Source organism: Fringilla coelebs (assembly GCF_963513975.1).
Source record: "Fringilla coelebs genome assembly, chromosome: 17".
NCBI lineage: Eukaryota > Metazoa > Chordata > Aves > Passeriformes > Fringillidae > Fringilla > Fringilla coelebs.
This window is the reverse complement of record NC_140043.1, coordinates 7,443,473-7,469,894: the sequence shown is the minus strand read 5'-3', so window position 1 is coordinate 7,469,894 and position 26,422 is coordinate 7,443,473. Positions and strand designations below refer to the sequence as shown.

General features: G+C 46.7%; 2 protein-coding genes across 5 annotated transcripts; one reads left to right on the top strand and one right to left on the bottom strand.

The window, feature by feature from the left end:
• Positions 1-258: 258 nt before the first annotated feature.
• SDF2L1 (stromal cell derived factor 2 like 1) lies at positions 259-4,320 on the bottom strand. The gene is made up of 3 exons (XM_084217352.1): positions 4,063-4,320; positions 3,135-3,331; positions 259-1,942 (listed from the first exon to the last, which is right to left on the bottom strand). Exons 1-3 carry the CDS (start codon positions 4,229-4,231, stop codon positions 1,664-1,666), a joined length of 645 nt encoding a protein of 214 aa, XP_084073478.1. The 5' UTR covers positions 4,232-4,320; the 3' UTR covers positions 259-1,663.
• A 7,975-nt stretch (positions 4,321-12,295) lies between these two features.
• YDJC (YdjC chitooligosaccharide deacetylase homolog) lies at positions 12,296-25,897 on the top strand. Of its 4 annotated transcripts, none has more exons than XM_084217245.1 (6): positions 12,296-12,458; positions 13,073-13,245; positions 20,988-21,147; positions 21,864-21,963; positions 22,853-23,030; positions 24,442-25,897. In XM_084217245.1, the coding sequence occupies exons 2-6, from the start codon at positions 13,088-13,090 to the stop codon at positions 24,749-24,751; spliced, it is 906 nt and encodes a 301-aa protein (XP_084073371.1). In that variant the 5' UTR covers positions 12,296-12,458; positions 13,073-13,087; the 3' UTR covers positions 24,752-25,897. The 4 variants fall into 4 exon arrangements, with proteins under 4 accessions (XP_084073371.1, XP_084073372.1, XP_084073373.1 ...); XM_084217246.1 differs by lacking the exon at positions 12,296-12,458 and adding an exon at positions 12,496-12,655; XM_084217247.1 differs by lacking the exon at positions 12,296-12,458 and adding an exon at positions 12,852-12,988.
• Positions 25,898-26,422: the final 525 nt, after the last annotated feature.

Here is a 26,422-nt window from a genome sequence, read left to right as displayed (position 1 = left end):
TAGTTATCCTTTTATAGCTATAACCTCAATAGCAATTAGTCAAGAGTATCAGTGAACCTGAAATATTAATCACAGGAAAGTTTATTTCTAATACAAAACAGCAAAAGCCAGTTCTACCTAATCTCCAAAATGCCTGCAATCCTTAAATACACACATGCAACTAAAATTACTAGAAAAACATTCTTACCTTTTCCTTTGAAGAAAAATAGCAAGGTACACAGAAATGCTGTTACAGAGGTTCCTTGTTCCACAGGGTTTGGACAGATCTTCCCTAGCAGGAAATCCTTAAATAAAGCCTGGAGCCAGCCTGGGCAGCACTCCTGCATGAGGTGCACAGAGCAGCCTGCTGGATTTGTAAAGCTGAACTCAACTGCCTACTGCACCCTCTCAACACAACACCAACACTGCAGCTCCCAACTGCAGCTGTAAGAGCAGTAAATCAGTTTCCTGCTTCTTTAACTGATTGACTAATGAGCACCGTAATCAGTAAACTATTTACACATGGAAACAAGACCACCTGAATGCTCTGACTTTTCTCACTGATTTGGTGAGCTTTTCATCTTCAGACAAAAATCACAAATACATGGTATTTTGAATTTTAATCAGTATTTCCAGTAACACTGTATAAAAAATGCACTGAAGAATTCCTTTTCACAGAGGAACACAGAAATTCTTAACTTGTGTAGTGAAGATTCCTTGCTAGCACTCCAGTGCATACCACTCTGTCAGAAATCCATGACCAAACCACTGTCTCAGATTTTTTTTTGCTCTTCTGGATTCACAAATAAAAAGCCCCACAAAGGTGTATGCCTCACTATTTATTCACCTGGACTGTCATACTGATCTTGTAGAGTGACACAGAAGTAAGCCAAATTTAACCGTTTCTTTACACCACAAGAAACTCTGTAAAATTCCAATATTAATTAAGCAAGCAGCAGTTTTCTGCACCTGTTCATAGAGCAGAGCAGCCTTACCAATGGACAATCAGCTGTACCACCATTACTAGAACATCTGAATTTCTTGGACAAAGTAAAACTATTGAAATTTTGTCTTCTTACTCCAACACACACAATATTTTCAAATCTTCCAATACAATACAGAATGAAACTGTCATAAGACATTGGATGCAATTTTCAAATGGATACTTTTTTAAACTCAGACTGAATAGCCGACTGCAAATCATTCAAAAAACACCGTATTTCAGAACCATTTTTCCGTTTCTACACTCAATCCATCTCCTCATCAATAACATTCTTTCACTAGGATGTAGAAATCAGTTTCTAAATATTTAATTATAGCTGGAAAAAGATTACAAAATACAAAGTTTTATTGTACTTGAGACTAGAGAAAAGTATTACTTTCATTTTTTCATTTCCTTCAAATTCGAGAAAAAGTAACAAGCAAACAAACGACAACAAAACCTAACAGATGTATGAACTAGTTTCACCAATAAAGCTTGGAATTCAGAAAGGACTTCACCAAATAAATGTCAGTGGCCGAAACTGGCAGAAGCCATTCCCCACAGAAGTGCTGCATTCCTAGAATGAACTAATGCCCTTCAGTAACACAGAAAATCAGTCACTCAGGCAAGGCAGGACTTAGACCAAGGATTAGCGTCTCCAAACACTGGAGTCAAACGAAGCATTTTGGATCCTGTGTCAATTCAGAGCTCATCATGTTTTGCAGGGTCCAGACTGGGTTTGATGAAGACTCCCTCCATGGCTTTCCAATAGTTGTGGTGGTTGGCAGCAGGCATGCCATGAACTTCCCGCTGGCCTCTAATGGGGTGGCCGTACTGCTCCCCCGTGATGGACAGGAACACCTCGGTCCCCACGTGCTTGAAGCGCACGGCATCCTCCCGCTCCCAGTAAGTCCCACTGCACTGCACAATCCAGAAATCCAGGTCATCTCCTTCGCCATCATCCCCAAAGGCACTTACTTCCTGTTAGAGACACAAGCTTCCTGAAGTGAAAGTGTAAGCAAACACCTCCAAGACACACAAACACCAACCACAGACTCAGCAGAGTTCAAAGACAAGCACGGGGAAAGACGTGTTGCTGTATTGCTTTGTCAACAGTTACTGAAGCCAGAAGCAGTAAGGTTCTACCAGACAGTGTGAACATAAAGTGCCCACAAACTCCAACCTGTAATGTGAGCAAAAAGTGCTGAAAAAACTCCAAACAAAACAAAACCCCACAATGACAGCTGAACATTCAGCAATGTTAATGACAATATATGAAGTGTCTACACTGAAAAATGAAACCCAGGGAAGGTTTCAGAGTCAATCTTTCCCTTAGGCAATTCATTTGAAATGTTATTTTTCCATCACTTCTTTCAATAATGAGATTATTGAGACATCCTACACAGAGCTGAACCGTATTGTTTCAGCCACTTTACTTATGGTGAAAGAAAAATTTTTCCACAGAGTCAGAGCTTCCAAGTTAGAATGTAACAACCTATGTACACAGCCTGATGGAAGACTGACATGACTAACAACAAAAATCTTTCAACAATGGCATTATTTACACGAGATTTTCCATCTTGGAGAAGTATTTGTTCTGGGGCTGAATTACAGTTAGAAATGACACTCTTCTAGATATGTACAAAATTCTAATTAAGTATGATTGCAAGAGCAGTTCAGTTTTCCTGTGGAAGAAGGACAGAAAAATATGAACAGTGAAATGAAATAGGGATAGCAAGAAGACAACTGAGACTAATAGACTGGATCACCAAGGAACATAGACACAGGAATGCCTAATGTTATAACACATGACTAGTTGCCTGGCTCTAGAACAATCTTCACAATGTTGAGGGAGATACTCAATCTCCTGCATCTAGAAAACACCAAGCATTTCAGAACAGCCTTCCCAGCAGCAATGGTGCAGAAAAAAAAAAAAGCAGATTTGTTAAAAGTATGGTAAAATACTGGCACATACTATATTACCTCTGTCAAGAACTGAAATACATCATTTTAAGATGCAGAAAAGCCTACACTCAAATCTGGATATGCACAGACATACTGCTTCTGGCAGCTGGTACTCAAGCCTGATTCTCCAAAAACCCAAGTCACTGGAGAGACTATTGTCAATAGCATGCACTACTTGTACAAAAGCTTAAGACTTAAACCAACTCACTTGGTTATTGGAGAGTGGTGATGGGAAATGATGAGTGTGCAGATTTTTCCCAGTGTTAACATGGGTGAGCCGTATGGCTTGCCCACATTTCACTGGTGTCCCACGCTGGCAACTGCTGTCACTCTTCCCACGGATCCGCCAGTAGCTGTTGGCATCATCTGAGGCTTCAACTCCTGTCACTGACTGCTGCCCACTTCCTGTTTGAATAAAATTAAATGACACAAGATTTATCCCACTTCCCCAGTTCAAAAAGACATGAGAAAACTACAGAAATTCGCTTGAATGTTGTCATGCCTTCATGTTTACAAGACAGTTAATTCTCACAGTCCATTTACTGACTGCAAAAGGAATGCAGGTACCAAATCATCTTTCAGATGGAAGCAGTGAAACACAGCATGTGTTAACAGATGCAAACTGTCAAAGTTCATAGTGAATACGAGAAAAAAAATCTGATCTATGACAGGTACTATTCACACCATCCCACCTTTATCAAAAATACTATCAAGGTCTTAGTGTTCCCCAACAAACCAACACCCTCGTTGCCAGAACAGACACTGGGAAGGTACTGCTGTGGGCCTTGACACTGAGCAGGGCTTACCTCAGGAAAGGGCAAAGCACCCCTATCACATCCCGACTCCAGGGCCCACAGAGCAGCTGACACATCTTCCTGTCCCACAGGCCTCAGCATCCCCCTGTCCCTGCCGTGTCTCCAGCCCATCCCTACACCCCATTCCTGGCCTGCCGCTTCCCTCTGCACCAAGGATACGAACCTCGGGACACTCCAACTTCCTCCACCTTCCCCACCACCCTCGCTGCCTGCCCACCCCCGCCATTTCCCTGTTAGGCACGACCTTTCCCCGGCCGCTTCCTCGGCCTCTCACAGCCCGTGCCCCGCCATTTTCCAGCTCCCCGGCCAGGCCCTGCTCACCGGAGCCGTACTTGACCTCGTGCGAGTGGAGCCGTACGCTGTGGCGGGTGTTAAGTAGTTTCAGCACCGAGCCGCAAGTCACGGCGCCCGGCGCCGGCTCCCTGCCGTGGCACAGCCCGGGCAGCAGCGCCAGGAGCAGCAGCGGGAAGAGGCGGCGGCCGCCCCGCATCGCGCCGCACCCGGCCGGCCCCGCCGCCCCCTCAGTCCCCTCAGTCCCCTCAGCCCCGCGCCACTGCCGCCCTCAGCGCGGCGCTTCCGCTCCCCCGCGCGGGCCCAGCGGCCGTCCCGCCCACCGCCGCGTTCAGCCAATCCCCACCTGCCCCCAACCCCGCCGCGCGTCCTCATTGGGCTACGGTGAACCGGCAAGGAGAGAAGTGACCAATCAGAGAGCGCGGCGTGGCGGCCCCCCCCTAGCGTGTGGACGCGAAGGAGAACTGCGGGCGCTCTCCCTCACGGGGCCGGGTCAGGGCTGCGCTGCCGCCGCCCCCGGGCGCCTTCGCCCCCGGGCCCGGAGCGGTGTCACCTCCGGCTGCTGGGCACCCCCGGGGCAGCGCTGACACGGCTCTGCAGTTTGCCCTTGCTGAGAACGGTAGGAGGAGAGGCCAGGTCTGTCACTGCTACCATCTCACCTAACGTGGTCTGGGCTGTATGAACAATTACAGCCAGGTCAGGCTGAGGGATTGTTTAAGGGCCTTGGCGGGAAACGTGCTGTGGGTAGGACCGTCCGGTTATTACCAGAGCCAGAGAGGGACAAATGTCCTGACAGCGAGAGCAGTGTCGGACACAAACCGGCTCAGAGGTCACAGCCAGGTGAGGGCAGTGCTCAGATCCAGCCTCGGGGAGCCGCAGTTGCACTGTCAGGTCAATCGGCCCCTGCTGCTCCATTCAGGCCGCTTCTAGCTCAGAGCTGGCAGGCGGCACATTTAGCTCTGCTCCTTCCTGCATTTCTGGCTCTAAGAACGGAGTAAATATCTACCCATTTGGGGGATTCACAGAGAAAAGTAACACAGTGGTGAAAAACAAAGGGAATTCATGTTTGTGAAGTGACTTGGATGATAATACATTACAGCTCCAGTAAATTCTGGATTCTTTTAGAGCTTCTAATTACATGGCATAAACATTACACAAAGAAGAACTACCAATGGTTGCTGTAATATTAAGCTGTAGCAATAACATTTTTGCTTTTGGATCCCAAAATTTACCTGTGCTTCAATCTCTTGCAAAGTTCTTATAACTCTATTCTGTAAAAAAAAAAAAAAAATCTGCATAAATTAACATACATACTGTCCTTTATTGCATAGTTTTGCAAACTGAAGAAATACCTCCCCCAAAAAATCTCAGTAAGAGGCAGCCATTGACAAAGGACGCTTGAACTCCTACATAGTTCTTTTACCTCTGAAACAGCTCAGTGGGGTTCACCCATGTACCACATCACAGCCTTGTGTGAGTCCCTTGTAAAACTGTGAATAATTCAAAGTAATTCAAAGGAGCAAAATATTTTGATCTTAGTGGCAAGGAAACAGAAGGGCTCCCATCCTGTGACTTACATCTTTGTAATAATGGTATTTTGTCCTTGCAACTGCAAAGAACTAAAACACTGCACTTGATATTACAAGATGATTTAGAAAGCACATTAGTGTTGCTGGGTAGTACAAACATCATAAGATGCTCAGCTGACTCTCTCTTCCACCAGTCCTGAAGCTGCAAGGTTTTTTCCTGCCCATGTGATACCACTCAATCAAATAGTTAGCTTTTTTTGTGCTGGCTTTGGCCTGTTTTCCATAGCTATACCTACATTTGAGAAAAATCTCTGACGTAAATGCCAGGCCAGCATTAAAACAAGCCCAAGTGCTAAACACAGGTCACGTATATGCACGTCTATACATACACACACACACACACACAGAGTGTGCTTTCCTCAGAACTTAAAGCTCAATTCCTAGTGCTGGAGGTATAAAGCCTTACTCACAGAAAAGCAAAAGCTCCCCCACTGATAGTCAAATGCCATATTTTTTGCATCATTCTAAGCAGCCTTGCTGTTCTAACTAAGACAACAATAACCAGTTTCCTGATGTCAGCTTGCAGGAGGTGCTTGGCACTGCCAGGGCAGCCTGAGTTGTAGGTAGTGGCAGGTTGGGTCTGGGAGACATCCTGTGCTGTTCTCAGTTTTGGGAGGTGGCAGCCCACTCGAGGCCACAGGCACACTTGGGTGGGAGCAGACCCCTGCACACGAATGCTGCTCTTTTCTGTGAGAAACAAAACTCACCGTCCCAGTATTGCTTCTGTTGTTATAACTGGGGCAAAACCAGATGTCTGTGGTTGCCATTTTAGCCGTGGAAAATCAATCATATGGGGCTTTAGCTGGCACCTGTCTGTCTTTCTGGGAGGTCGCTCAGTCTCAGTGCATTTAGTGCCGTTTACACGGTGCTCCCTACAATGCTTTTCAGTCCCACTTTAGAAACATAATTGGGTTAGAACGGCTGCCAGCAAAGAGCCATCAATGCCTAACACCCACGGCAATTAACAAGCACCTCATTGCCACAGGGCCCTCTATTGTTTCTGGTAGATTGCTGTAAGCTCCAGGTAAAATTGCCTCAGAAATTATGTGGCTTCACCTTGGTCATGGGAACATCAGCTTTTTGTGATGGGAATCTCTTTATGATTCTTGTTTATGCACAGAAACAAAATAATTCAACAGTGCTGTAAAAGGGGAGAATGTAAAATGTAACTACAAAGCCTTCAATCACTCAAACACCACCCCCCCACCCCCATCCTTAGGCACAATTGATTTTCAAGCATTTTGGAAACTCCTACCATTTCCACTCAGGTGCAGCTATAGTTATAACCTGGCCCTCCCTGAAAAAATGGTTGAGCAGTGCCAAATGCTTTTAACATGCAGGAATGAAAAATCTGTGGCACAGATTTCAGAAGCTGTATGCTTACCCAAAGCAACAGATTAAAGAAAAATGATACAGTTTTTATATTGGCCTTTGTTTAAACTTCCTTTGGCTTTAAACTTTCTGTTTGCTTTGCATGACTGGAGCAGTTACTGACAGCTAAGGTAGCAGAGCTGGCAACTCCTGGGCGTGATCCACACCCCAAAACACACTGGTGCATCTTTTGGTATAGACAGCCCTTGATGTATGGAGAACACTGCAGCAACACCTGGGCTCTTTCTCAGACCAGCACAAACCTTAGGCAAAACAGACAGGGACAGTTCTGAAGCCATTAGTACCTGATACAGAAACAAGCCCACATGAGCTCTTCCATTACCTTTTCTCTGCATCTGGTCCCTTCTCTGATGTCTATAAAGATGAACTCTACTGAACTCAACAGAGTAGCTGTAGACAATCAGATCTGCAAAGATTGTGTGCTTTTTTTCTGTCTCATTCTTTCACTCCACACTGAGGAACAGCTGGTTATAAACCTCACTTCAGATGAAACATTTGTCTCCACTGGCATGCCTTGCAACAGAGTTCTTCTAACTGTGACCCCTAAGCCTCATACAAACAGTGAACAGGAGTAATAATGATAAAATGTGTCAGCCAGGGAGAAATCCAAGTGACAAAAAATGGCTTGCCAAAATTTTCTAGAATTCTAGTTTCTTATCACTCAGCCTAAATTAAAGATTAGATAACCAAAATAATTTGCTCAGATTTTTTAATTCAGTAGATATAAACATAATGTAAGAATAAGCAGAGTAAGTAAATAAGCAGGAGACATTTGACAAAAAAAGTATTAACATATACCCTTAAATTGAAGATTTTTTCATCTGGGGGAGAAGATTTGATGTTTTTTAATTGCTGCCTTCTCTTTCTATACTTTGAGGTAGAGAGGGTTTCCTGGGAAGTCCTGCAGAGTCCTGGCAATGTGTCTGTCACTGTCACCATCTCTCAGCGACTCTTCTGCCTGATGCTTGTCCTTCAAGAGCAGGGGATCTCCCCTCAGAACCCCAAAGGAATTAATCTGCATTTCCATTCCATCCACTGGGATTTTTCACATGGTTTCAGTGATGCTGGGAGTTGACAACAATCACTGTAAGTGATCTGCCAGATGAACTTTCCTGTGTAGTGACACTGCTGAGGTGTTATCCATGTTTGCATTAATTCTTTTTTATTTCCCCCTTAACATAAGGACCTGCCTCTGGTATCTTTAATTTGTTTTAATGACTCCTAATCAACATTTGCAATAATCAATAACTTTGTTTTTGTTTAGACAGTGTAAGTTGAAGCTGAGGAAGTTATTTCGAATTTGTAGGCATGGATGGGAATTGTTGTTTTGATGATTAGCTTCTATTTTAGAACAAGAATGTAAAAATGCAATATATGTTACATCAGTTCAGGCAGCTTTTAAAATAACTTAGTTCTTCATGGGATTTGAGACGCCTCTAGACATCTGTTCAGAGAGGTCAAACTGAATTCCTGATGTAATCAAAGAGTTAATGGAATCAGATAGTCTAGGTTTAGCTATTAATGTGCACAGTTAAACAGTACCTATTTTGGACCCATCATTTAATTGTCTAGGAGAAATATTCCCCATCTCAACTCTTTTTTGACCAGGTATCTTTGTCTATTTTAATAGACCTCAACATCAGGCAAAGAGATATCTGGAAAAGGAATGTGCAGGCTTTACGTCATCTCAACCCCAGTTAGAAGTCATAGATGCTGTAATTTAGTTCATATTCAAATATTAGTTTTTACCACACAGTAGACAGTGAAGGAAATGCACCAGAGAGAAAACAGCCCTCTGAAAAAAGGGAGAGTGGATAAAAACTCACCATCCATGAGCCAAAGTATCACCAAGGACCAGAGGCCTGCTAGGTGCATCAGGAGGGATTTGAATTTGGTGCTTTTAGCAGTCCTCCATAATTGAATGCCAAGTGTCAAGTTAATAAGAAGGTCACAATGGCAAATTTTGCCTCTCAGCCACCTTGCTAGGACCACACACCTTGCCAGGCATTATTTTGTGCTGGTGTAAATTCAGGTATTTCAAGCATGCATGAAGGAAGGTGACAGGTACTGCCTGGCTGTGTCACATGGTAACCAGGGAAGCCTTTCACTCTTAGCAGAGTTTGGGGGTTTCAACCCTTTTTGATGCAGGATGGAGGAAGCTGTTCTATGGATGAAAAACTGTAGTTTAAGCATTTCTACAGAAGCCACTGAACCTCAAAGATTTACAAATCCTCTGAGGCTGGGACAGAGAAGAAAATGTTTTCATCTTTTCATTTAAAAAATGGATTTTACTTTGTCTCATTTCAATGCCTTTTAGAGTTCACACTTTTAACAAAATTTCATGCAAGGAAAAGACAAAGTCCTGCTGTGCTACCATTGTAACCCCAAATGAACTAACTAACTGCAGCCAAGGGAACAGGAAAAAGAAAACACATTTTTTATATCAACATGTAAACAGATGCCTTGTTGGAAGCAGTAATTGTTGGAAAATACATTTGTGAAATACAGGAAACCTCTGCATTTCTACTGATTAACTCAAAGTTCACAGAAAAAAATTTCAAGCTCAAAAGCAGTGAAGAACTTGAGGATGGTGAAGGCTTCTGCTGGCTTTTGCAGCTAAGCTGAGGTAGAGCTGTGTTTTGTTTTAGTTAAGCTGGAAGATGCAGCCTCTCCTTAGTCCATGTCCTAGCTTATGCAGCTCCACCAGAATCCTGGCCAATGTGCCTGTCTTTTCTGCAGAGAAGAGACTGTCCAGGGGAAGCCTGCCTTGCCTTTCAGCTCTGGGCTCTGTGGGGTCAGCTGGCTATCCTGGCAGCCAGCTGTGAGTGCAGGCTGCAGAGGGAGCACTGCTGCTAAGGGGATGTGGCACAGGGGCAAGGTTTGCTTCCTGGGGAATATTTGCTTCCAGTAGCAGGAAGGAGAGCTGGATAAACAGGTATAAAATCAGAAAAGCCTCCAGGAAGTGCATTAAATATTTAAGAAGGATGTTACTGTTAATAGCATTAAATGCATACTAGGGTTAAGAAGGCTGAGAAGCCAATCTTTGTCTAAGATTCTTATGTTGTGCCTCTCACCTGTGCAGAGTCAGGGAACACTGGCAGTTCTAGAAAGAGGCAGAAAACCCCAGAGTTTGCATTGGCAAAGAAAGGAGGTGCTTATTTTATGATTCATGACATTACTTCAGAATTGTGCTGACTTCAGCTGTTGCAGTAACAGCACTCATCAGTAAGTGAAGCCTCTTGGGAAACGTGGGCAGGCTGTGACGTTCATCTCCCAGAAGGGGAAGCAACTAGCAGGTGCACAAATATCCCCTCTGAAATGCCAAGGGCACTGAAAGCCTTTACAGAACATCAAAAACTTTTCTGTAACACAACCATATAACTACCAAATGACAGAAAAGCTCACAGGAATTGCCTGAATGAAGATTTAGCAAGTTGTCTACAGCATTTTAGCATGATCTGTTTTGAATTTCATTTAATATAATTTTTTTCTAAGAGAAAATCTCACTGAAGAGGCAGAAGGCTGTCTTCCAGCTCTCACCATCATTTCCAGTAGTCATTGCTCATTTACATGAGCAGGGGAGAGCAAGAAAGAGTAAGAAAGTGACGAACAGCTGATGTCCCCTCTTGATACAGGGAAGTCTTCCATGTTCCCAGTGCTGCCTATTTTGGGGCCTATAGGGAGAGCACAGCCTAGGAACCAAATTCCACCATTAATAATATTGCTATCACCTATTCTGCTTTTATTTTTCTCCTTCAAAGTATCAAAATACAAAAAACTTACAAATTATCATCCAAAATTTAGCTGCCCCTCAAAGTGCCCTTAGGCTGATGGAAACAAAGTTCTGTAGCAGTTTGCTACGTGGACTGGAATGGATGAGAGCCTAAAGATCAAGAGAGCTGCAACCTACCTCAACTCAGTGATTCCAAATTCCTTGTTAGGAGACAGACCTGGAACACCATTACTCCTGCAGGTGTTCATGCCCCCAGACAGATGTTTCAAACTTCAGGTGTGAACAGGGTGCAATTTCCTCTGCTGAAGTGTGCTTCTCTCTCCAAACTGATGGTCCTTGCTTTGCTGAGGATGGTCAGTCTCTGGTTGTGCCTACAAGTCATGTCCTTGACTTTGGGGCATAGGCATGGGCTGTCTTTTAGGAATTGAGCTCTGCTGAAAAAGGAGACACTTGGAGGCTGTGGTTTCTTTATGCATGAATTAAGCAGCAGGACTGTCAGCTCATTCCCACAGAAATGACCCTTAAAGCCTTTTCCAACCCATTTCACTCCAGCTGCTCTTCCGAGAAGCTGGTGCTTGGCTTGTCAGCCGTTTCTGCACTTACCTCCAAGCTGCCACAGGTTCAGAGGTGAAAATCACCGTCATCCATGGAAGAGTCCCAGTCCCAGTGTGATCCCTGCTTCCTGGAACAAGTTACAGCAAACACCAAGACAGCTACCCTGGATCCATGGACATGTTAGCATGGCACTTTTTGAGTTGCCATTCTCCCTACCTCAAACATTTTGTGTGTTGTTTCTCCTGCAATATCAGAAGTGTGTGAATGTTTTGGGATAACACTACAGACCAAGAAGGGGGTTGTTCTGCTTAGATAGAATTTAATCCTCTTCCACAGGTGAAAAATGCCAGCTAACAGTATCTTCCACTCTCCATTTCAAGCTGAGTACTTGGCACTTTCATTCTGGTAGATCCAGAATAGCTTTTCTGCAGTAAGAAAAAGCAGTTCAATGCCAGGACAAATGAGATTTTACATGCAGTCTGATGGAGAACTAGCTGGCATCCAGCACTGAATGACAACATATTAGAAGCTGCCCTTTGTGAAACTTTTGTCTGTCCTCCCTGCCCTTCTCTAGCCCAGCACCAAGAGCCATGGGACCTCCTGGCCAGGGTTTGCTGCTCTGAAGTCAGACTGAGTGTACACTGCCAGCAAACCAAGGTGGGGGGAAACAAGCAAGTGGCTACTGTGACGGTCCCTGATTGCAGGGTTATACATCCACGGCATCATTGGGATCAGCAGTTCTGCGCTGAAGCCAGCACAGAGCACGAACTGAATCGCTTGTCCCACCCTCCGCCACAGGCGGGTGTCACCTCGGCAATCTGGAGCAGAGACCGCCACAGAGAGCGGCGCGGGTCCCCCCGGGCGGGCCGTACCGGGCCGTGCGGCGCTGCGGGCCGCCGCCGCCAGGGGCCGCCGCCGGGGCCTCCCCGGTGCTCGCCGCGCTCGGAGGCGCCGGCGCCGCGGCGGGGCCGCCCCGTGCTCGCCTCGCCGCGGGAGCTCCCGCCTGGGGCCGCTCGGAGCGCGGGCAGGGGGGATGCGCGGCCGGGCGGCGCGGGCACAGCTCCGCCGCCGGGGCCAGCGTCCCCCCAGGGGCAGCGGCGGCCGCGGCCGCCCACACCTGGCGGCGGCCCTGGGACCCGGATCGGCCCGGAGCGGAGGTACGCACCGCCCCGGGCGCGGGAGGGGCGCTGGCGGGCCCCTGCCCTCCCGCCGCAGCGGGAAGGCAAGGCCGGGCCGCCGGAGGCCGCTCCGTCCCGGTTCTCCCCTGGGACACGGCCCGCATCCCTTCTGGCCGCGCCCGATGGAGCCGGGGATCGGTGGCCGCAAAGACGTCACGGCTGCAGGGCTGCCTCAGGTGATCCGCACCCGTGCCATTTCACTGGGCACCGCGGGCGAGGGTGGGCCCGGGAATGGAATTTGACCCTCTGACGCACCCTCGATCGAATAAATCATTCCACCCAGTCCCTGAGCTTTCGCACGCTCCTCATCGCCAGAGGTACACAGTGCAAGCAAGGGTTTGCCCCCACAGGGGAGGGCACGGCTGGGGCTCTCGGGGAGGAGCAGGCGGGGATGGTGTGAGCCCGCCGGCCACACGCAAATCCTGCCACAGAGCGAGCTGCGAGACAGCGGCGGGCTGAGGTGGAGCAGGAGTTAGTCAGGGGCTGAGTCACCATTGGGCTCGCCCGCGGTAAGCCTCTCTTTTCCTGTTTGCCTGTCATCTGCAGGCTGCCGAGTGTTCCGATTTAACCTCCTTTTACTTTTTTTTTGCCAGGGATGACATCTAAGGATGCTTCAGGTGAAGCTAATAGTAACTGGAGATGACTTTGGCTATTGTCCTCGGAGAAACCAAGGCATTGTGGACTGTTTCCTGGCTGGTGCGGTATCTAACGTGTCCCTTCTAGTCAACGGAAGTGCTGCAGCAGATGCTGCCAAGCTGGCAAGGAGGTAAGCTACTTTCTTTAGGTCCTTTGTGGACAGCCTCCACAAAAAACCAAGCCTGGAAAATTTAGTATTTCGCAGCCCCAGAATAAACACTGTATCATAGCTCAGGCTGGTATAGGAAAACTATCCAGACACATTTACTAAGACTCTTCACAGTAAAACCAGTGATCTGCTAACTGATACCAGTAATGGTCTTTCTCTAGAACTGGCCACTGCACATTTCCCCCCCCCCCTCAGGATAGGAAGCCATTTCCACTATTTGACTAGTAGAATTTGGGTTTCTCAGACTTTCTCCTTCCACACTTCTAAAAATGCATCATCAGAAGGAAAGTGCACATTATATACTCAGACCAATCTGCTACCCCTAAAACTATAAGAGCATAAAAGCACAAGTCTTTAAATCTCATTTAATTGATCCATTTCACCCAGGCTGAACACAAGGTCAGCCAGGCTCATTGCAGAATCAGGCAAAGGTGTGATTCTGCAAAGGCTTATTTATAAAACTGGGCATTGGAAACCTTGACTTTTTCCTCACCCTGTAAACCTTTTTAAAAAAGCACATCAATATTTCTATTAATTCTAGGCTTGATAAACATATCTGTAAAAATGCATACATAAAGAAAGGGACAATACCTTGTACCTACCACCTTTACTTCTTCACCAACTTCAGGGGCTGCTGGCACAGTTAGCTCTGCAGTGGATCAAATGCTATGTGTCAGTCTCATGGTCTAGTCCAGCAAATCCTTTAATAAGAAGAATTATTTGTGTTTAGGAGGTAAAACCCAGCTAATGCTTCAGCTCTGATGTGGGCAGGTGCTTGGAAGCAGGAATATGTCCTGAAAGAGGGAACATCAGGGTTGAGAAACAATTTGGGAAAGCAGAAAAGGAAAGGAGCTGTACTGCTACTACTAAACTGAAACCTTATGCTTCAAATGCAGCTGCTGTGGGGAAGAGTTTCATGAGAGTCCTGCTGACCTTGTTCTCACTGAGCATCTTTCCTCAGTTTGCTGTGATTTTAGGGGTACTTGGAAATTGCTTGTATCTTCTTTGGAGCAGGGTAGTGGAGGAAAGCCAGGGTGCTGTGTTAGTGGCAATCTGGTCTGTAAAAAGGCTAGAGGTTCCCCACAAACATCGAGGGAGAAACTGCCTGGCAATGAGAAGGGGAGAGGCACCACACCAGTAAGATTCCTAAAATCCTAGTAGTAAATGAAACATAAAACACAGAGATAAAGCCAGCACATCTCTCAGCCACAGAGGCACTGTGAAACCCTTTAAGTCCCAGTGGTCTGGTAATGTTGTCAGCTATTTTAGCCATGGTCTTTAGCAGGCTTTTAAAATAGAATCCACCTGGCCTCATTTCCATAGCCAGGAAGTAGGCCATGTAATCAGGGGTTTAAAAAGCATCTTTGAATCCAGGTCATGACACTGGTGCTGGCAGCTGATATGGGTGTGAAAAGCCAGGTTGGAGGGCAGAGGACAGCAGAGGCTGCAGCCTGCTGCTACAATTTGATTATTTGATTTTGGGGGGAGGAGAATGGGTGTGGGGGAAATGTAATTTTGAATTGTCAATGTGAATGAAATGGATTTAAATCTGTTTCTGAGCATATAAGCAGGGTGGCTTTGGGAACATCTGCCAGCTCTGAAGATCAACAGCCCAGGTTCTACAGTTCCTCATTTGTGTAACTCTCTGCAGGTCTATTCAGCCCTACCCAGCCATGGCAGGAGCATTAGCAGGTGTGGAGAAGAGGTTTCCTCATCTTGTAATGCAAGCCCAGCTTCAGCTGCTGCTAATTGGCACCTGTGTGTGTAAACAAAGCCCTGTGTCACCCCTGAGATATTTGTTCATGTCACAAAGGCTGACGCAAACTCTTTCTACACAGATGACCAATAGGTCAGATTTGCTAGAAATGTCATTGAGTCCTCCTCATCCTGTGGTGCAGAAATGGGAAAGTATCACTTGTTTGACTGCCTTGCCAATATTATTCTCTCGTTCCCCTGCTTGGTGACATCTCCCATCCCACTGTAAATATTGAGGCTTTTTTCTATTATGGGATGAAAATCTGCCTGTTGTTTTTTTTTCTCCTCATGTTTGTCTTCCCCTATTCAGCCTTGACCAGTGGCGTTAGCAGGAAGAGTGGATCTATCCCCAGCTGAGAGAAGAGGCTTGAAGCAATTAGCTTGTCCTTTCCTGGGGCACATTCCAGTGCTGTGGAATTTGGTCTTTCACACACATAGTGCCAGGATTGTCAGAGCGATGGACTGCTTTTATGGCTTCTTGATAAACTGTCTATTACATGATTGGTTGTAGCTGCAAGTCTTAAGCTCTCACTCCTCACCTGGTTTTAAGTTAATTGGACACAGGCAGAGCTAATTAATAAGTAGACAAGTTTTCCTTCCTAAGCACCTCATGCTGCCCTACAATGTTAGGACTTGGCATCCTTCAGAAAGGAACACAGTTCCTCTGAAATTTCTTTCTTCCTTTCATTTTCACAATAATTCTGTAGTTTCTGGGTATGCCATCTGTTGCCCTGAGCCTTGATTAAAAGCCTTGGCAGACATGTGATGATAGTCAGCAGATCTTTGTAGCAGCTCTAACACAAGCCAACTGCAGAACAACAGAACTAAGCAGTAAAAAATACACCTTCCTTAACATTCAGGCTCAGCACCTTGGGCTTTCCTCATCCACTGTCACAACTGGGCTGAAAGAAGGGGCACACTCATTTCTGGCAACAGAGAAGTTTCAGCAGAGGTCTGATCCATCACCAAATGACAAACCTATTGATAGCATCTGCCAGAGCAGAACATAACCAGAGCAGCAGGTGGGAGAACAGACTGCCATTGTGGGTTGAGGGTTTTTTCAGTAACTCAAAACTTTTCTCTTTATGGGGCCTTAACTGACTGTGATTTCCTGCTTATCCATATAATATAATCTCAATTTTCTACTTAACAGGCCCTGCCTTGAAGTCAGCCAGACTTCCTGGTGATTATTCCAGAGCCTTTCCCAGAAACTGGGAGGGTTATTTTGTAACCTGAAATGAAGAGATGACTTAATTTTTCCTTAGAAATATGGAGATAGAGACATCTAAGTCAGTTTGCTGCTATATCCTCCCACCCCTCCCCTTTACATCAAACAACTCAGGTGTCACTGAGCCTTAGGACCTTTTTCCATTTGTGTCCAAATAGGTCATGAAGAGTGACATATTTTAGAACACCTCAGCCTCAGTCTTCCTGGGTGTTTTTTTGCAGTTTAAATACTGAACATCAGCCAAAGCCCCCACAACATCTGGGTACATGAAGGATCTAAGAAAGCCACACTTAATTACTCTCTGTGTTTTCACTTCCTTTCCCATCAACACTAATTGCAATATGTGTGTGTAAATTGTGACTTAATTCTGACCCTCCCAGTTAACATCTGACTAATTTAGAAATCTCTCATGCTTTCTCATCAACCCTTGTATGTGACTGTTAATCACACAGCAGACAATTCCTCTGCTGAACTGTTTGGATAGGGGTGGGACCCAATCTGAAGCCTTACACTAGAATCCCAGATCATATTGACTTTACTGGCAGCAGCCCATTTTACTGACGTAAGGTTACAGACACAGGAGCTGCACTGGATACAAAGGTGTAATTACAACAGAAACCCAGGTCCCTAAGCTATGATACAGCACCAGCTCAACACTGCAGAGGCTTTAGAGCATTTCTGGCAGAAGAAATAGGTTTTTAGCAGTAATAGAGCAAGAAAATATGTTATTTGATGAAAGACAGATATTACTGAATGGTTAAAGTGTGTGAGGAAGTATACAAATGCCAACATGAGGAAAGTAAGAAGTGCACATTTTTACTCAAAACCTTCTTTTTCTGGCTTCAGACACTTGGGTGTTCACTGAAGTGAGATGATGAGATACAAATATTTACATGAGGCTCTGACTTGAGTCACACTTGGGCTGAAACCTAATGATCAGCAGTTTCCTGGATGATACAAATTTCTGGATTATACAATAGGTTGTTGAAGCTGGGATCTGTTTACCCATTAAGGGAAAGGGTAAAGTGCCATGCTTATGCCAGAACATCCAGCCTTCAGCAAGGCAATTGGAACAGTGCTTGGCAAATTTCATAATTGCCACAGCCATTGCAACTGTCCTGTGGCATGGCCAGGCAGGACCCAGGACGCTGTTACTCACCCACCAAGCAGAGTGACTCAGTGCAGTGCCCATCTCCAGGGTCATTGAACAGGGATTGCAGCTGCACATTGCCTCAGCAGAGACATTTGTTCAGAGCACTCGAGTGGCAAAACAAGCAACTACTTGAAAAGGAAGCAGTTTAAGCAGTTTAACTGACTGTATTTCCTCTCTCTTTGATAACTGGACTGGGCCCACTGACTCAGAAATCTTTCCAGGGTGAATTCCTTCTAGCACCTGCTGTAAGGATATTTCCTCCTGCACAAGTCTCTCCTTTTTTCCCCCGCCTCCACAAGGAATGCTGAGAAGAGACCCACAGAGGTAACAGCCAGCTTTCAGTGCAAACAGCTCTCTAGTGCATTGACCTCCATGGCCTGAGTCTCTTCTCCACAGGTTCCCAAGCAGCTCAGTCTAATGCTGCTCCTGCTGTAGGAGCACACACCTGTAGCCAACGTCCTGTGGCTTTATCAGGAGTGAAGTGAACCCCCGTGCTAAATCCTGCTTCATCTCTGCATTCCCTGGGGCACTGGGACAGACTTGCAGACACAGAGGGGCCTCTCCAAACAGACTGGAAGGGTCATTGCAGCTTAAAGGAGTCACCAAAAAGGATTTGGGGACACCAAGTAGATTCTTCACATAATTTTGTTTCAGCAGTGGTAGCTGTGTACAGAAACTAAACTGTTGCCTGAAGCCCAATGCCAATCCTTTTATTTTGCATCTTGTGTGAGCAATTAGCAGTTAATGACCAGCAGGGCTCACCCTGTCCCATCTGGAAAGGGCTTGGGCAGAGGAGTATGAGGCCAAACCCACAACAGCTGAGCTCTGGTCCCAGGGCAGCATCACATGCTATGTAAGCTGCTTGAGCTGCTGGTCTCTGCTTCAGTAATTCAGCCAACAAATTAGCAGCTATTTTTCAGTCTTTTGAAAGATGTGGGCAACTGCAAAGTATATTTCTGTAGCAGAAACAATCATATGTGCTCTGAAAAGTGGGCCCTCTCAGGATATTCCCACACCTTGACTTTCCTCCCTGTAAGCTTGTAGTGGAACTCTGCTGTACCCACTGATCTGTCCTTCTCCCCATATCGTTACAACCTCCCCAGCATGCCTTCTTCTGTGCATCTCCCACAGATGAATATTTCTGAACAAGTTTCTCATGTGCAGCATTTTGACTTTTGCTTTCAGTGCCTCTATCCCAGAGCCATTAAACATAAGCAGTTCCTCTCCAGATGCCTCAGCATGCACAGTCTGTCAAACCAGGACTGACTCCACAAGAAAACTATTAAGATATTCAGCTGGTGTTAGGCAAAGCTCTGAAACACACTCTAATGTTACAGTTAGGGTCTCCTCTTACCCAAGGACAAGGCCAGCTCTCTCTGCACTTCCACATTCTGCACATTCCCCAGCTCTGGGGCTGGGTTCAGCCCTGGCCAGGAGCTGCTCTCATGTTCCTCAGTGCAGCCCCTGGCTCCTTGGTGTCCCACACCTGTCAGAGGGACTTGCCTTCTCCTGGAAATAGCCTCCCTCACAGCATTTGAGGCGTTGCACAGTTGAAGGCAGTTCATTTGATGCTCCTGGGAGACAACGCTGAGAGGCTCAGCTGTTCATTTCTTGCCCTCCCACAACACATGAGAAAGAGAGTACTCAACAGAAAAAGTCCATCTGCTGATTCATGGTAACACAGGAATCCTTTTTTTCTCGCAAACAGCACTGGCTGTGGTACAAATAATACTCCAGCTGAGGCAGTAAGAGCTTCCCAGAGGCAGAATAAAGAAGCTGGGGTGGATTTCTAGAAGAAAACCAAGAGAAAACCACAGGCTTCCCCTCTGCCTTTGGACTTGTGCAGGGTGCCCAGCCAGTCACAGGATGGAGGGGAAGCCCTCCTGCCACAGCAACCCTTCTGCCCTGCAGCCTGTCACCCCCAGTGACACACCTTCCACTTCTTGTGTCAACCAGGAGTTGGTGTGCTCATGTGCTCAGGCCCCTGCTATGATGAACATTTATCATCAGTGAAACAACTGGGCCCTGCTGCACAGAAATCACCAGATCAGAAAAGAGAGGACCTTTTTCTCCACAAGCTGTTTTGCTCCATTAAACAAACATTCAATCTCCTTAATCACACAATGGACTAATTTTGTTCTGCAGAGCTGTGCATACAATTTGACTCCTAACATTTATGTCTTTGAGAAGTAGTATCTAGCAACTGAATGCACCAGGAAAAAAAAAGCTTTCAGTCCTTCAAGGGCCAAAGCCTCAGGACCTGAATGAGCTAAATGACTCTGACTTGGTCCAATCCATCCACAGTCCTGTCTCCAGTGAGCTGGTGTTTCACCAGGCAGCTTCAGATGTCTCAGTTTTGCACCCTTTCCCTCAGTGGAGATTGTTTTTGTTTTCTCCTCGTGGTACAAGGGCTGTGTCAGGGACAGACCACACCCGCTTTTAACAGCTCCATGCAGAAGTTCCAAGAAGGATTTAAAGCATCGCAGACTTGTTGTCTTGAAATTCACTCTGCACCATGACTCAGACTGGGCAGCACAGATGGAACATTGCACTTCTGTCATCCACTCACTGGGTCAGCCAGAGGCCACGGGTTGTCTTGGAAAAAGTTTCAAAGCATCATTTTGGCTACTGATTCTGAGGATTTCCAGAAATGCTAATGAGACCCAGCACAAATCCAAACATGTACAAGTCCTGTTCTCATTGCAGGGGAATCCACAGCACAGACCAAGAAGGAAACACCAGCACTCTGCTAAGCCCTGAGGGGAGCTCTGCAGCCACACCAGCTCCATAGTTCCTTTTTTTTTTTCTTTTTAGAATCTTACAGCATGCAACTGGGTAATCAATCATACATACCCCTGGGACTCCTTAGCAAGGCTCTACACTTCACTGTGGGCCTCCTTGCACTAATCCTTCTCTGGCTGTGCCAGGGAGATGCTGCTCTGTACAGCTCAGCCTTGCCACTCACTGAGTGATTGCTGCAGTAGACAGAAGTCTGGCCACTGCAGGCAGCTCCTTGTATTTATACCTGTAGCCTGTGCTGTTGCCATAACAGCTTCCTTGGGCACTGTTTATTTAGGAATTACTGGATTCTACTTGATTCTACTTAAGGGCAGCTTCAGGAGTCATCAAGTAACACTCACGTGTCTCATAAATGTACCATTTTTAACAGGGTGAACAATCCAAGGGGACACCTAGCAAGGGCTAATGGAGCACTTTAGAAAAAGCTGCAAGATCTGGATTTTTTGGTTGGTCATCAGTGACTGCAGTTCCTGGAGTGCAGTTACAGCAGTTAGCCCAAGATACCTCGTGCTGTGAGCCAGGATGGGGGCAGGGTTTGGGCACTCACAGGCTGGCTCTGGGTAGAGTGCTCAGGATTGTTACCTGGAGATGCCCTGCTCTGGTTGGGGTCACTCTGCCATCCTTTCTGGCAGAGCAGAGATACAAAGATGTACTCCAGTGAGTACTGCAACACCTCTAAGATCAGTCTGGTTCTTACACTTTAATCTCCCCCTCTTTGACCACAGTGAGGGAGGTGCAAAGCTTGGCAGATATTTCACTCTCTTACAGATACAATATCCCAATAGGCTTGCATGCCAACCTCTCTGAGGGCTCCCCTGTGTGTGAAGTGCTCAAGACAAACTCTTCTCTGCTCAACCAAGATGGATTCTTCCATGGAAAAATGGGATTCAGAACAGCTCTATCAAAAGGTCTCCTGAATATGTCAGAGGTAGGAGAAAGCCACATACAGCTTGTACAACTTGCCTTCTTGATACAAATCAGCCTGCATTTATCCCAGCACATAACAGCTGAGGACCTTTCCCAGATTCCAGCTATGAGTAGGCTTAAAGATGAACCCTGCCTGTGCTGCCTGTGCAGCTTGAGCTGGCTTTTAGGTCCTGAGCCTCATTCTGCCAAAGGCTCTGCAGCCTTTGAGAACCCATTCCTCCCTGATTCAGTGCCTGTATACACTGTTAACTATTTATCTGAGGAGGTAGAAGGGGCATTGGAACAGGTATTTACAAAGAACCTAGAGATCAGTAAAGAGCAAATGACAGAAAAGTCCTAAGCAGGTACCAGGCTTTTCAGCAGCTTGTGAGAAGTTTTGGTTCTCTAGGGAGGTGACTGCTTTTGCCCCATGAACTAGGATGAACATGTTCAGGTGATCAAAACTGCATCCATTTAAAACAGAAATGGTTGTTCAAATGTCCTATGTGTTTAGAACATCTCCATCAGCACCATCCCCATAAGCAGTACCACAAAGAGCCCCATGCCCAAGGGAGGCTCTGGGTAGGCCAGCAGTGCTGCACATCCCTGTACAACCACAGCACATCCTGCATCCCAGAGCTGGCTCCTGACTCCTGCTCAGTGGGGTCCCAGCAGCCCCATCACTCCCCTGCTCTCAGCCTCTGCCAGGCCTTGCTCTGACCCTTTTCTGCTGCACAGGTGAAGCAGGAGCTAAAGGCCCAGGTGGAGCTGTTCCATGAGCTGACAGGTCACCTACCTCCTCACATGGATGGGCACCAGCACGTGCATGTCCTCCCAGGTAAGAAGGAAATGTTCTTCTCCTGCACCAAGCAAGTGAGTCAGCTCAGAGGGAACTCCCCCTGTCACAGCTCCCTGTTTGGGCAGTAAGCCCCACCATGAGACACCTGCTGGTTGTTGCAGTTTGAATGTTCCCACCTGAGCCCACAGTCCTGCCCAGACCCAAACTCCACTTGGAGCCCTGGGCCTTCCCACCTGGGCATTAATGACACAAATGGCCAAGGTTACACCTCTTCTTCCAAGGACAGAATTCTCCTCAGCATCCTAATTCCATGTTCTCACCCACATTGAAGGAGGCAGACCAAAGCCAGCAGCAGACTGGCCAGTTTAAACTGGAGTGTTAGAGCTTGCAATAGCTGGTGGCTCTTTCAGATGCTACAGAACTCCATTCTGTCTGTTGTGTTCCCACCCCAGTCACTGACTGCAGGTCTCAGCTTTAGAGATGAGCATGGATCTTCTGTCCTTGTTTTGCAAATATTAAGTCATTGTTGTACAGAGATGGAAAATGGAGTGAGAAAAGTATCCAGGTTTTCCCACTCCAGTACTGACTGCCTCCAGATAACATTGCTCTGGCTGTACAAGAACCTGATGAAGAATTTGTTCCTGACAGTGCAGCCACCTCTGGTGCACTCTAAGACCAGAGTCACTCACTCAGAAGGGGGGCTGGACTAAAGGCTCAGTGCTGAAAGGAAGAAAGGCACCTACAGGAGAAGTTCAGGGAGAAATGCTTGCAGTATAGAAGGTGACTCCCATAGAGATGGATTTCAGCAGAAGATAAACCAAATGGAATGTTGTTTTCTTAAACACAGAAAGGATGTGCTAACATCTTGCAGGGGACACAAGAAGCTGGTTATCCAACTCCTGACTGCAGTCTCTGGTTTTGCTTACAGAGGTCAGGCATGTGTTTGCAGAGGTGTTAGAGGAATATGGGATTAAGTACACACGTGTCCCCATAGAGCCAGGCCTTCATAACTGTGACTGGATTCCACCATCCCTGATGGACTTTTACCTGGGAGTAGAAGAAGATTCTTTTAACACAGTGGATGTGTTTACAAAGCATGGAATAAGGTAAGACAGGTATTACTCATCCTTCTTGTAGTAAAACATGAAGATTGTATCAGCTCCTGATAGCATATTTCAGAAGTGGAACACCATCTTTCTCTTTCCTCTTTGGACTTAGAGAAAGGTTCTAGAGGAAGAAGACCACAGAAGTGCCAGGGGCACAAGGGCTTAGGAAGTTTTGTTTGAACAGAGATGAATCACTTTCCACTTGAAAAGGAATGTTCTTTTCAGGGTATGCTTCTCAGCCTTTCTAGTGAAGCTGAGTCAGCCTGACATCTGGAATGCCAGGAGAAATGCTGCATCAATGCTGGAATTTTAAAAGTATTATCTAAGGAAAGCATTTAAGAACTAAATTTTCATCTTCCTGTTGTAGTAGAGAAAGGATTTTAAGTAGCAGGAATGAGACTAATTAGAAGCAGGTATTTGTTAAGGGAAGCAATAAGCTCTGAGAGCTGGTAGTACCACAGCAGGTGATCACTGCTGTAAGCAAACAGCCTTGTCAGTGTCCTGCATCTCAGGCCAAACCCTAAAAGCTCATCCCTTCCCCCAGTAAAATCCTTCTCTTAAAAGCTTAGACTGTTTTATGGGGTAAAGGCCTTTCACTAGAGACCCTTGCAGTCACCTGTCTTTTGGGGCAGATGTCATTACTTCCTCAGTCCACTGGAAACATTGTCTTCTGGGATTTTTTTTTTTTTTTGTGTGTCAGTGTTTCTGAACACCAGCAGCAGGCTGGTATTTCTCCCTTCTCAAGAACAGCTGAGCTGGGCTCTTCTGTGATCATTCAGGTAAAGGCTCCAGCCTTGATTTCTTCTAAAAACATTTTCATTCTGCCCTCACATGCAGTGGCTCAGCTCTCCTGGACTCGTCCAGGCCACACTTAGAACTGACACTTGCGACCAGACTTGAACAAAGAATTGTGTGAAGCTAAGAAGCAGCATGTAGGTGGTGTCCTCTAGGAGTAACATTTTGTCCAGCTATTATGGCTCTTTGATATATTCTGGCAGAAGGCTTCTTTAGCTAGGTAGTTGCCATTTTATTTCAGTCACTTTTGTTTCTACTTAGCTGAGGGTTATTATTCAGGATTAATTTATTTTGATTGTGTGGCATTTCTCAGTTCAGCTTTGCTCTTTGACTTTTGGACAATAAAATGCACCTGTAAGCTCACAGATGCCAAAGACAGTGCTGGGGCGGTGCTGGGCCTTGCTGTCCCTGCAGAACTGCTGCTTGAAATAGGATCCTGGTTTCAATCAGGAAAAGTTCTAGTTTTACTTTTGTTTATAGTTAAAAGTTTTTTAAACTCCTCCCAATTTTATATCTTAAATTTTAGGTAAATTTTGATTCCTAATCCACCGGATGTAACACAATTCTCTGCCTGCCTCTTTAGCATTAACAGCAGTGTTCCCTCCTCTGGCTGCAGGTGGCCAGACATTTACATAGGCCTGAGCACCATGGGCAGGAACATGTCTGTCAGCAGCATCCGCAGCGCCATCGACAGCGCCGTCCTGCAGCCCCCGGCCAGGGCACGGCACAGCGGCACCGTGACAATCGAGCTGATGGTGCACCCGGGGTACCCCAGTGTCCCACCCGTTGGGGGCTGTGGGGAAGGACCAGATGATTTCTCACAGTCCTGGGAACGCCTCCATGAACTCCAGACATTAATTAAGCCAGAGCTGCAGAGTCATTACAAAAGCAGGAACATTCAGCTGTGTTCATTCAAAGATCTTTAAATAAATGAGCGGACATCCACCCATCCATCCATCCATCCATCCATCCATCCCCTGAAGACAGGCAGTTGCTGATGTCCAGAGAAGCCAGATCGCTGTTATCAGTGTCACAGTCCCTGGTACAGCTCACAGGAGCTGTGAATGGCCTGGCAATGGACGCCACCACCCTGTGAGCAGCTCCAGGCAGCATCCCAGAGCCCCAGCTGCCAGTTTTAAGGCCACAACATCTGCTCAAAATGTGCCAAACTCCTTGACACCCCCTCCACAGTGCCCCAGCGCAGCACACGCTCCCTGGGCACAGCTCCTGCCACCAAAGGAGCAGCACGGGGACAGACTTGGCTGTGAGACACTGCAGCACAGCCCTCTGAGGGGTCTGATCATTTCTCCTTTCAGACTTGATGGCAAAACAAGAACCCTGCTGGGGAGTGGGTGCTGCTTTGGCACACCCGCTCAGTGCAGGTCACCCACAGGAGGCCTGGCCACCTTCAGCATTTGGTTCTCTGAAAGCAGCCAGTCCCTGCCCCTCCACTCATCCCTGCTCACCGATGGTGAGGGGTGCAGGGACAGTCACCCTCAGAGCCTTCCTCTCGTCGGAGCACTCGGGTCACACGTGGCCCAGTAGGGTCTGCAGCTGCCTCACGGGAGCCGCCTCAGCCGGCAGCAATTGTGTCTGCCTGTTTACGTTGCCTCTTGGTGTTAACCCCCCCTAGGAAAGTAACATCAGCTGTAGCCCTTTTGGAGAGGCTTTTTGTTTTTTGGATGACTTTGCAGGAGCAGCAACTGTTGACCCATCTGCTATTTCAGTAACTGCTGTGTGTGAGAGCAGCAGCAACTGGTCCTGCACCACCCACTGCCCCTCAGGACAACCATGAGCTGTGCCAGCCACAAGCACGGCTGCAAGTGGAGAAGGTCCCTGTATTTGTCCCTTTTGATCCTGTCACCAGAGCATTTGAAGTCCAGCAAGTCGCAGTAGTGCTGATATGTTCTTCACTGCAGCCCCGTCATTCCTGTAAGGACTGTCACATGGGGAAAAGTTTCTCTAAACAAGAGTGATCTATTTAACATAATTGGTTTTGTTAACTGTATTTTTTAATATAAAAAATATCAGTATCATCATTATTCTTTTAAATGAAAAATAAACTCAGACCTTTTCTATTGCAAAGCTTCAGGAGGCTTTCAGGTTTCATTACATCTGGTGAGTGAACTAAACCCACTCACCTGTCTGCTCCCACACTGCTGGAAGGGCCTCCCTTTCTATCATTGGTGGGAACTGTCTGACCTTTCCTATAACACATCAGGAAGTTTCTGTCCTGTACAAGTAAAAAAAAACATCAAAGATGCTGTAGAAAATCTTTTTCCCGATTCTTTCCTATATCATAGAAATGCCTTAGGGGTCTGAGCCGGGGCCGGGTGAGAGCAGGGCAGCAGTTACCCTGGAGATGCCCCGGCCCCGAAGCCGCTGCGGGGGGGCACCGGGACAGCCCCAGGCCCGGAGCGCTCGCACCTGCCAGCGCCACCCCGTGCCCTCCGGACGGCACTGCAGCCACTGCCGGAACGCAGGGCTCCATCGGGTTTGTCACCGCGTCCTCGCAGATACTTTTAAACCTTATTATAAACGTTTAAACTGCCTCACGTTCTAAGCGCTGGATTGGCTCTGATCGCACCCATCAGGAC

Excerpts from the sequence above, each read along its gene's own strand:
- SDF2L1 (XM_084217352.1), bottom strand. The coding sequence starts at position 4,231 with ATGCGGGGCGGCCGCCGCCTCTTCCCGCTGCTGCTCCTGGCGCTGCTG. Across the intron at positions 3,332-4,062 it reads CGAGGTCAAGTACGGCTCCG|GAAGTGGGCAGCAGTCAGTG; the intron begins GTGAGCAGGGCC and ends TTATTCAAACAG. Across the intron at positions 1,943-3,134 it reads CACCACTCTCCAATAACCAA|GAAGTAAGTGCCTTTGGGGA; the intron begins GTGAGTTGGTTT and ends TGTCTCTAACAG.
- YDJC (XM_084217245.1), top strand. The coding sequence starts at position 13,088 with ATGCTTCAGGTGAAGCTAATAGTAACTGGAGATGACTTTGGCTATTGT. Across the intron at positions 13,246-20,987 it reads GCTGCCAAGCTGGCAAGGAG|ATACAATATCCCAATAGGCT; the intron begins GTAAGCTACTTT and ends ACTCTCTTACAG. Across the intron at positions 21,964-22,852 it reads GCACGTGCATGTCCTCCCAG|AGGTCAGGCATGTGTTTGCA; the intron begins GTAAGAAGGAAA and ends TTTTGCTTACAG.